This window comes from Larus michahellis, chromosome 8 (genome assembly GCF_964199755.1).
Source record: "Larus michahellis chromosome 8, bLarMic1.1, whole genome shotgun sequence".
Taxonomy (NCBI): domain Eukaryota; kingdom Metazoa; phylum Chordata; class Aves; order Charadriiformes; family Laridae; genus Larus; species Larus michahellis.
The window spans coordinates 38,673,900-38,685,029 of NC_133903.1; the positions used below are offsets into that span (position 1 = coordinate 38,673,900).

General features: G+C 44.1%; 1 protein-coding gene across 10 annotated transcripts in view; it reads left to right on the top strand.

Annotated features, from left to right (window-relative positions):
- EVI5 (ecotropic viral integration site 5) overlaps positions 1-2,162 on the top strand; it is an 81,716-nt gene extending 79,554 nt beyond the window's left edge. For all 10 annotated transcript variants that reach the window (XM_074597228.1, XM_074597227.1, XM_074597232.1 and 7 more), the window contains one exon: positions 1,719-2,162. In XM_074597228.1, the coding sequence (XP_074453329.1) occupies positions 1,719-2,024 (306 nt within the window). In that variant the 3' untranslated portion in view covers positions 2,025-2,162. The remainder of the gene's footprint in view (positions 1-1,718) is intronic.
- The last annotated feature ends 8,968 nt before the right edge of the window (positions 2,163-11,130 follow it).

The window sequence follows — 11,130 nt, forward strand, 5'->3', positions numbered from 1 at the left end:
GTATATAAGCTAGTAAACATTATTTATTCCAGATACATGTTACTGTCCAGTACCTAATATTTGACATAAGCTGATTTTGCTTACATCATGAATTATGCTGTACAAGTGTGGAACTCTGTGTTGCTTGCCTTTACACAAGCAAGTTCCTTATGAGACAATTGCAGCCTATATGTACATGAAGAAAATGCAAAAAACTAATACTAGTACATGTAGTTACAAGCAAGGTTTAGATCTACAGCACGTACCCATATTCCTAACAGGGATGTTTTGATACCTGTTAAAAGCTGGAGCTTTTACATGCTGTTAACGTACAATTTGATGGCTTCTAGCATGATTATGACTCTTGTGATCTTTTTTTCAACCCCTTTTTTATTCTCATCTTTTGCACAAGCCCATGGTAAGTACAGATATTCCTGGTTCCCCAAATGGACAGGTAAAATCTTCTATTAGTGTCAGTAGCAAGGACCTACATGCACTTTTTATTTATCAAAGTGAATATTGCATCAGATTTCTGAAACATAAAATAGATTTGTGTAAAGAAGCTCTTCGGGCTTTTTCTTCTTCCTATTTTCCAGGTCTCTGTTACTGTGAAAAGTTGCTTACAAAATAGCACTTCGTGCATCTTCCTTTTTAAGCTTCCAGAGTGACATTAGGAAGTTTCTGTAATGCATTTTTAATGCTTGTTTTGTATCCTTAGGATTTTTTTATCTTAATACTCTTAGACTGTCAAACTGACCCTGAGGTAGTTGCTACTGAAAGCTAACAATTAAATTCCAGAAAAAATAACCTCAGGAATGACTTCCATGAGTTGCAGTTATTTTCACTAAATTAACAGGGGACTTACCAAGCTTCAGAGCTTTAGGTTTTGCTTTTGAATAGCTTGAATCCATGGTTGTAATAATTGTAATACTCCACAGTGCATTTTGAATTTAAATGTTATCATATCTGTCCATGGTCTGACAATGATTTTTGTCATGTTTGATATTCTCTTAAAATTGAAACTACAATCTATTTATGCAATACAAAGAGAAGTTTATCTTGTATTTCTTGATCTGAAATCTCATTGAGTCTGAACTAGATAATGAAAAGACACTCAATCTTGCAGTATAGACAGAAATAAATATATTTTCTGGGTTTTTTCTTTTTTTTTTTTTCTGTGGGTGTGTGAAACTGCCAATATTCACTTGGGACCCTGCTTTTTGGGATTGGAGGAGGGCTTTGCTCAAGTGAGAAGTTAGGTGATTAAGGGAAAGAATGGAGCTATAAAAGTAAGATGTGAAGGCCAAAAGTGCTGTCAAAACAAACAGGCCACTAGAAAACTAACTATAAACCATCCTCGTGGGGATATTAAAGATGCAGTAAATAGCCTGGAGGAAGCTGTCATTAGTGATTCTAGGTACCTTGATTATTAAGCCTTAAAACTGAAATGCTCTGGGGATAGAAGGAGAATTTTGAAAAATTCCAAGTGTTATTTAAGATAGTCTTTCAAGGTCTCTGCTTGGGCAGACAGAAGTGAGAAGTCACTTCACTCTGATTCCATCTGAGTTTCAAAGTGATCATCAAATACGCTACTTCTAGATCTAGTATTTAATTTAATAATCCAGTAAGAGTTCAATGAGACACTTCTTGGAAATGTGGTGGCTTTGGTTTTTTGGTTTATTTTTACTTGCTGGACTCTTCAGCTCTGATTAACTGTTAACTTCTGCTTTTTCTAACAGATCAAATGTCTAAAAGGCCAGAGAGACTTCTCAGACCAACCCACTTTTGATGGGATTCACATTGTCAACCATTTCACAGGAGACGATGAATCATTTCATTCTTCTGATGAAGATTTTATAACTAACTCCATACAGGAGAGTGGGGTGAACTTTCATCTACACAGGAGAACTGGTCAGATGGCTTTAGATCACACAGTTGTAGACAGCAGTGACAGTGATACTGAGGAAAGTGCCCTTCAGAGTGGGAATTCAGACAAGATGGTTTCCAAGCAGAGAAGAATGGAATCTTACTCTACTACTGTGTGATTATCACTTTGACTAGCATTGAAGACTTTCATATTTCTTTAAGGGTGAAATTGTCAGATAACTGAAACTGTCCAGCAGTTGGTTTAGGTAACTATTGGATCTGGTCTGGCCTGTGAAAATACATACGTGTACTGTCTATCTGCCTTCTCTCTTTGCCAAATCTTGCTAATGACATACCATTGCCATAAAACAGGCTGGGAAGAAGCTGATGGATGACAGTTCTGACAGTATTACTGGATGTTCCTTGGTTTAGAAACTGCAAATATATCATTTCTTTGATGCCTAAGAACCATTTTTGCTGTTCACAAGCACAGGAATTATTTTCCTCAAAAGAAATTGCTCTTGTGCAATATTTTATGCTCTGAACAAACGTGTATGTTTTACATTGTTATCCGTTTGTGATCAAGATGGACCCTAGTAAACCATCTGATCACGACACATTTTTTATATATATATATATATATATATAAAATTATCTTATATTTCTCCATTACTTTTGTTTTTACTAAAGTTATTGGATGCCCACAGAAAGCTTGAGAGAGGAGCCTTTATCTGTACTACTTCATATATGCAAATAATGGTCACTAATGTCATAAAAGTGTTTTTCACTATATTCACTTAAATCTATGTGCGTCTGCTTTTGATGTTGCTAAATAATACCTGGTCTGAATATGTTAATTACAATAATGTTTATTTTGTACATATTTATGTATCTACACCAAGCTGAAAATGTACATTACACCATTTTATATGAGGAATGTAAATGTTGCAATATTACAGTCTCTGGTATTCTAACAGGAAAATGAATTCTGTATATACACACTAGCAATGAATTACTAAATAAAGGCAAAACACTAACTCTACATTAAGTTTCAGCGTAGCTACGCTAACAGGTTCATGTTGGAAATGCTTGTTCAAAACACTATTGACTGAAATCTTTTACCTTCATATATATGTAATGAAAATAAATTTTTCATGATTTAACAAGGTTGCAGCATTTACTGTTTAGTCACTTCTAAGCTACAGTCCTTGGTTACCACACAGTTACTTGCTGGCTCTAGATTACAGTGGTAGTTCAAATAAGGTGAAAAATTATTCATGTCTTGCAGTTAGTTCTAATGAAGGTATAGTCAGTGTAGTAAAAATACATAAGTTGGTTTTTCTTACAGTTTTATATTGCAGAGCTATCTAGGAAATAAGCTATTGGTCCTGTCACCAAATAGCTGTGATTCACCAAAGCAGTAAGAGATGAGCTAAGCATTCTACTTTCACACTCTTGAAAACTGAGATCCAGTAAGATGGCCCTAGCTTCTTGAACAGAACAAGATATTATTCTACTGTTGTCAGATGAACACTCACTTGCCCTCTCAGACGCATTCTAGTCAAGATTATTCTTAAGGGCAGCTATTATTGCCATCTTAAATAATTAAACAACCCTTAAGACTTCCTTTCTACCAATGTTTGCAACTATTAATAAAGAAAAAAAAAAGCCATGCACAAGTTGGTACTCATAATCAGCACAGATGTTAACTACCTTGCTATCCATGAGAAACAGTGTAGCTGTTTAAAATTGTGAAAGTGTGGAAGCATACTACTGAATGCATCTGCTAGTCCTGTTAGGCATTTCCTTTACTGTTATTTTGAATGTATCCTCAGAAAGAAACAGCACAACTCAGGAGATAACAAATGTTCAAAGAATGATAGGGAAAGTTGCGTGGAAGGAGCATGTTCTGGGCCTCTCAACAGTATCATTTGCACAGGTGCAATCTAATTTAAATCTTAAAGCAGGTGGGTGACAATTGCCAATTTGCTAATTTCTACAGCTCCTAACTTGCTTTTGTATTTCTGCAAAATTTACCCACATCCTACCACTGAATACATAGATCCTAGTATAGCCTGTGGAAATTGCTATCTCTGAGGTAGATGAGCTGCCTGATTTTGATCCCAAAAACCTGATTTTGGTGCAAAACCAAATCAGAAGCACTTTTGTTCACTAGTAAGTAACAGTTGCCTTTTTCCTCCCAATGAGCACCTGGTAACTTGTGTTTGCACCTGGATAATTGTTGCCCAAGAGGATAGGTGACAAATGTCTTGTTGCCTGTCATCAATACCAGCTGCAAGTCTCTCTTAAAGGTAACGTTCTGTAGTAAGCGGCAGGAGGAAAATTCAGTTGGAGAGCCATAAAAATCCTGTCTGTTTGAACAGTGAAGTGTTATGATTTTGCAATAACTGCCTTACTGTTCAAGTGATAGCAAATGAGATTAGCTGGCAAGGGTTATTTCCTCAACTTTTGTGGGTTTAAAGTATACTAATAGAATAAATACTGATACTGAATAACAGCATAAATAAAAATATTAAGGGAAGACCAAAAGTCCTTATCCAACTAACTGTATCGCTTCTAGTCATGAAGGTGAATCACTGGACATGCTGCAGTTTTAGAAGACTTAGTTACGCACAGAATATGCGAGGAAGATCCTGCTTTTTCTGCAACTGTTCTGCCGAAAAAATTACACTAATCTCTTTACTTATGTGTATTATCATTTGAACATGCACTAGAATAATGTCAAATCATGAACAGTATAGATAATATACTTACTAACATGTCAATAAATAAAGCAGACTAATTATGCTACACACTGTGCCTTTGCTTGCATGACCTAACAAATATTGCCCTTCTCTTAGATTTGTTTTACGTGCAGGCTGTCAGAGCTCAATGTGAATGCTAAAAGCATACGGTAAAAAAAGCACGTAAACATGAAAACTTAAAATTCTTGAATGTGGAAGTGCTGCACTGAGAAGACAGGTGAAATTGGGAAGCAGGGTGCCCTTCTATACACAGAGTTTCCGGGTAAATTACACTTTATGTTTGGTAGTGAAAATGGTTCTGCTTTCCCTATCTGCTAATCAAATGTCTTCACTAGCTAAAGAAGCCTCAATTTTTCTTATTTTCTTATTGAAGCCTCAAATTTTCTTCTTTTTCCAGGCTAAGGAAATTAGTATTTTAGGTCCAAATAGCATTTATGACTAGACCTCTTTTTACTTAAGTCCTTTCATTTCACGTATTAGAAATTTTTAACATTTGTGAAAAATCATGAACGTGACCAGTTGGGAAAAAGTACATCTGTGAAGTTAAGAAGCATGTGTTATGTTCACAGCTCAACAACTATTTGTTCATGTTGGTCGTGTTTTTTGGCAAAATGCAGGCCTCACTTACATACACATTCACAAAGTATTTTCCACTGAAATCAGTTTTCAACTGTATGTGAAATTTCCTATATTATTTTAACCAAAATAAATTGCTATGAAAGTGATTAAACGAAGTACCCACATAGGGGGTTGCATAAATTTAACAAAACCACTTTGTATATCTCATACTATTGAACTTAATCAATACTTGGCCCTTTTGTGGAACTGCAACACAGAAGGAATAGCGTGTTTCTCTAGGGTTTTTAATGTAATCAGTGTTTTATATCAGAGACTGTGCTAGTGACTTAGTGAAACTTGATGCTCATACAACATTTCTATTTTAAGCTAGAATGATGTAAAGATATGTTAGCATAAAAATATCCGTATTTTAGATTCTATGTGCTGCTAATTCCCCTACCTGTAGAGGCTCCAAATAATGTAACTCACTAGGAAAGGCATTAGGCTAGTCATAGAAACTAAAATAAAAAAACAACCTATAAAATAAGGGTTAGTACAACCTAAGTGGAAACTACAGTGTTATATTTAATTATGCACCAGCTACTGACTCTATGTGTATTGAGTGGGAAGAGGAAAGCTGTGTATCAACAAATGGATTTCTGGATTTAATGAAGTTCATTTTTGTTTTGTGAAATACTTTTATCAGTGTAATACATTTTTTGTAATTCTCTGAGGGTTTTGATTGGTTGCTTTGGGGTTTTTTTTTACAAACTAGCTCAAGACATATGAAAAATCAATGAAATACATTTACGTAGTAGCCCGTAGAACCAGAGATTCTGAATGATGGAATGAAAAGTACATGGTAAATTGAGTTTAAAAATAACCTCTATAATCAACGAAGTTTCAGCTTCAGAGTGGAGAAAACGTGCTAACGTATGCACGCCTAACCATACGGACATGGATTGACTAAGATACAACTGCTAGATCCAAGATACAACACCTTAACACTCTCCCTTTCCAGCACAATTGCACAATTACGAAAAACAAAAGCAATGTGGCATACTCTTAGGATGTTGCATGACTGAAATTTCTAGCGTCCCACTATGAGAACTAAAATTCCTGTGTCCATTTGCATAGTCTACATTTTGTAACCCATTGATTCAACTTTCTTCTATTCACAGCAGAGGCAAGGTTCTGGGTCCACTCCTTCCCAAAGCTGGAAGCCCTCTTTTCATCCCAGCCTTAAACACCACAGCCTACTGTCACCTCTCTAGTTTGCGCTGAGCGCAATTTTCTAATTTGCTCTGAGTGCAGCAGAATTTACTTTGGTTTCCTCAGTGATCCAAAGAATTGCTGTCAAAAATCAGTCTCGCATATTTACGGCACATGTTTATGCCACAAGGAGAAACATAAAGAAGGTAGTGACAAGACAGTGTGGGAAAAAATAAACAATAAGCAGGACATGTTAAAAATAATTAAATATTTACAAAAAAGTTATTAAAACAATAAAGACATATTTCCCAACAGAACGCACAATGCTGCAAGTTCTAGTGGCTTCTCATAGTGAAAGTGTTCCGGATAACTGTGATCTTGGGTTTTATTACTTTAAAGTGTGTATGTTACACAAGTCCCCCACAGAATCACCCTCTTCGCTGCCTTCTCCCAATCCTGACTTCCATGAGTAAACAGTTGCTTCTCCTCCCCTACGTACCAAGCAGCTAACCTGTCAAATCCTGGTCTTCAAATCCTTCCTCCTGTTATAAAGTGTCTCATCACTTCTGAACGTGAAGATTTCATCTGCATCCCATTGCCTTTGCTGCCTTATCTGGTGTCTTCTTAGCTCTAATGGTGACATCAGGCAGCTGCTGTGAATAGTGCAGTAAATGACATTGAGTAGTTCTTCAGTCTTAAGCACGACTATAACATAATCCCATCCTTTAAACCTGTCCTTTTATTTATTTCTTCCCCTCTTTTGACACTATGGGGTAATGATCATGTACTTACCATTGCATTCAACTGTAACTTACCAAGTTTTTATGTTTCACTTTGAATATCACACTCCCTCTGGGGGAGGCATTAGAGCAGCTCTGTTAAAACCCATCTCCAGCTCCTATCACCTACACTTCACATGAATTACATCCCTCTGCCAACTCAGGACCGTTGGCTTTTGGCTTTTTCACACCAGGACACAGAATATTTGGTATTGTCACACCGCTCTTGCAGTGTCGCATAATAACTACTGCATACACAAGACCATCTTAAAGGTTACTGAACTGCGGCACACAGGTCACACCATAAACCACGAAGAAGAGCTTAGTCCCTTCACCTCTGTTCTGCATGCTGTTACTACAGATAGCAAGCTCCTCTTGGGGTGGAAAGAGCCCTGGGACGATGGCTGTTGGAAGCAAAGGAGTGGAAACCAGCTTCAGGGCCTACCTACGGATTGTAGGAGCTGCAGCACTTGTCTTTCTGTCCCTTGTTCCACAGAGATAGCAACCCAGCGATATTTCTGGGCTGCAAGGTAAAACGCGTGAGGGCCGATTTCCAGATAAAAAGAGCTGGAAGTCCACGAGATGAAAAAAACCCTCATGCGTTACAGCGTAAGCCGGGGCCGGCAAAGCCCCGGGAACGCGGGAGAGGAGGCGGCACCGCCCGCCAGCTCCCCGCGCCGAGGCACTCGCGTTGTGGGGAGCAGCCGGCAAAGAGCCTCCGCGGGCCGCCGGGCTGCCCCGACGGCTCCCCTCAGCGGGGCGAGAGAGGAGGGGCCGCTTCCCGCCTCGCCCGGCCTCGCGCCGCCGCCCGCTGGCACGTGGCGCAGCGGCGCGGCGCGGAGCGGCGCGGCGCGGCGGGGAGCCGCCGGTAACGGCAGCCTGCGCTCAACACCCGCAGCTTGCCGGGGGCGGCAGGAGGCTGCCGGCCGCGCACCCTGCGAAGACAGAGCGGAGCCGGCACAAGGCTCCTGCGGGAGCGGCGGGCCGCCCTGGGCACGACTCGGCGGGCAGCGCTCGCCTTCCGCTTGCCCCGTCTCCACCGGCGGCGTGAAGCAAACCGTCCGTCTGACGAAAACCTGGGGGGACAGGGTGCGTTGCAGGCGCGAGCGGGTTTTGGAAATTACGAAACAAATCCGTTTTCCTACACTTTCTCCTGTAGTCGTTTGGGAGAGCTGACGCCCCGCGACTCCTGTGTCTGTTGCCGGTGCGTGCCGCGGAGAGCGTCCTCCGCGCGGCAGTGGCCGCGCTTCAAAACGCGCACAAGCACCCGTACACATTTTGCGCTTAGATGTATAAAGACGTATGTGTATTTTATTGTGACCAGGTCATAATTGTTCATGAGCGCTAATGGTAATTCAATGTTTTCTGTTGCTTTCGCTACACGCAGTCGAAGCGCTGTTGGGCACAGCAACCGAAAGGTTGTTAGTTTATCGTCCCGTTTCAGAGGCAAACGAGAAAGATTGTTTTGCAAAAAGTCACAGTGAGTCAACGAAGACGCATACATGAAATTACTCCGAGCTGGCCTGATCTGGTAATTTCTACTGATTCCATTTCTACTGATTCCGTTATTTTTGAAGCTGACGGCGTGAATGATTTTCAGAGTAATCAACCAAAGGCGCAGCAAGGAGATCACGGTACACAGATGCCGTAAGTAAAACTGCTGTGCCCAGCACCAGGAACTTTCCGGCAATAACGAAGGTGTTAAGGGCGATGTGTCAGTCGTGTTCTTCAACTTCCTTTTGTGTCACTACTAAAGAATCACGCAAAAGGTTGGACAGTTTTTCTGGTGGTGATATTTGCTTGCTTAGATTTTGGGAAATCGGGTTAATCCTGTGTTCCACACGCGCTCACAGGCGCATAGTGACTAATTTTTCTGTGAATACTTCGGGGGGGGGGGGTGGGGGGGGGAAGGAAAAAGCACCTATTCCTCAAAGCCATCCTGCTCCTAGGCGTGAGGGAGGCTGAAGTTTGCTCCTGCCTTATCCGACAGGTCTTTACCGCAAGGGAAATGGTATTAGACCTCGATTCGCTCACTTCAGAGCCCTTCCAGTCATCGAAACGAAGTTGCTGGTGGCCTGGGATGCGTGAGAGCGAAGCCCAGAACCACCTCAGCAAGATGCCGAAGCCCCGTGCCGGATTTCCCGGCTGCATCAGGAATCCGAGGCTAGACCTGGAAAACTGTGTTTTGGGGTCGGGGAGCGTGTGTAAAAGAGGCCAGCCTTTTCCTCTTTGCAGAAGGGAGCAGGCTTCCCGGCTGCGCAGCGCGGGAGTCCCCCCAGGTGCAGAGCGGTGCGGGGCGCTGCCTGGCGCGGACCCCTGCTACCGTACTCGCCGCCGGTGCCTGCCCCACCGATCTTCCCGTAATTAGCAGCCTGACCACCGGCACACAGGCGAGGAAGGCAACCGCTTCCCTCTCGCCTGGCTGCGCTCCTCTTTCGCCTTCGTGTTTGAATTGCTCTCAAGCTACACTAGCCACCGTGCGCCGGGGAGGAGGGGGGGTGGGGGATCTCGCCTACCTCTTCCATATTTAACCATTACCTAAATCCGAAGGGAAATGAGCAAACCTCTAGGCTTGGGTCTTAAGGTATTTTCAGCGCCGTTGGGCGTATTTATCCCAAAAGAGTTTTCCACAACAAGTTATTTCTAGTCTAGGGGAGGTCTCCGTCGCCCAGGGCCCTGCCTTAGCCCCGATTAACAAGGCCACGCACGGCTCGATGGCTGCGGGCCCCCCCCGGTTCCCGGGCCGGCGGCAGGGATGCGGCGAGGAGCCGGCGCCGGCTCCTCCGTCCCCTGCCCTCAGCCTCTGCCCGCCTCGCGTCAATCTGTGTTTTGAATCTGTGACTTGTTCTCGTTGCGGAAGTTGAAGGGGATCCAAGAATAGTTCAGATAGATGTGTGTAATTTCTAGAGCAGAACCCCGAGAGAAATGAAACGCCCGATTCCAGAATGACACTTTGATGTCACTTCAGCGAGCCCTGTGAGGTGGAATACGGTAAGACATTTTCATTTAAGGAAAAATGAGAGAGAAAGAGAGGAGGGGGAACAGGGCTGATTTTGTGAGGCTTTATCTTTTTTTTTTAAAAGCTTTTTTTCTTTTTTGCAGAAGCTCCTAACGCTCAGGAAGTGGAATTTGTGGTTTAGGGGGCCGAGCTCTGAAGGAGTTGAGAGAGACAAGAAAAAAAAAAAAAAAAAGGCCAACTCAAGCACCATTGCTCCTTAAAGGGAGGCTAAATTTAAAGTCACCCAAACTAGCAAGGCTGCGGCACAAATCCCGTCTGCAGCCCAGCTTCCTTCGCCCCTCCAAATGGGTAAGAGCTCTCGCTTCTCTCGCCTCGCGTGGGCAGCTGCCGGCGGGCGGGCGGGCCGGGGTGGTACCGACCCTTCTCCTCACCTCACCTCACCGCTCCTCTCTTCACGGCTCCGGCTCTCCCTCAGCCCTGCCGGCTCGAGGAGGCGCCGGCCTCGCGCCCCCACAGCGGCGGCCGTTGGCGGGCGCGCGGGCCCCGCGTGCCGCCAGGCGCCAGCAGCGGCCGCCCGCGCGGCCCTCGGGCCAACGGCTAGCGGGAGGTGTCGGGGGGTGTCAGAGCGCGGGGGCCGGTGCCCGCAGCGGAGCGGCGGCCAGGTGGGTGCGGGACTCGCCTTCCCACAGGCCCAGACCTAGCCTGGCAGCCACCGGCCTTGGGCGGCGGGGCGGGGGAGGCCGGCGGCGGGGCGGGGGAGGCCGGCGGCGCCTCGGCGGCGTGGCTTTTGGAGGAAAACACGCGGCAGAAACGGCGCCCGCAGCCCCCCAACGGCTGCGGCTGTCCGTTGCTGTCGGGGAGGGCGACGCGTTATCGGACCGCTTTGATTTCTCGGGCTCCCACCTCCCTCCTCCGCACCGGCCCGCTCGCTGCCAGTCCCCGCTCAAGGATGAAGTCAGGCGCAGGTGGGCCTGGGCAGCAGCGCTCCCACCCGCCCGTCCGGCGCTGTGCC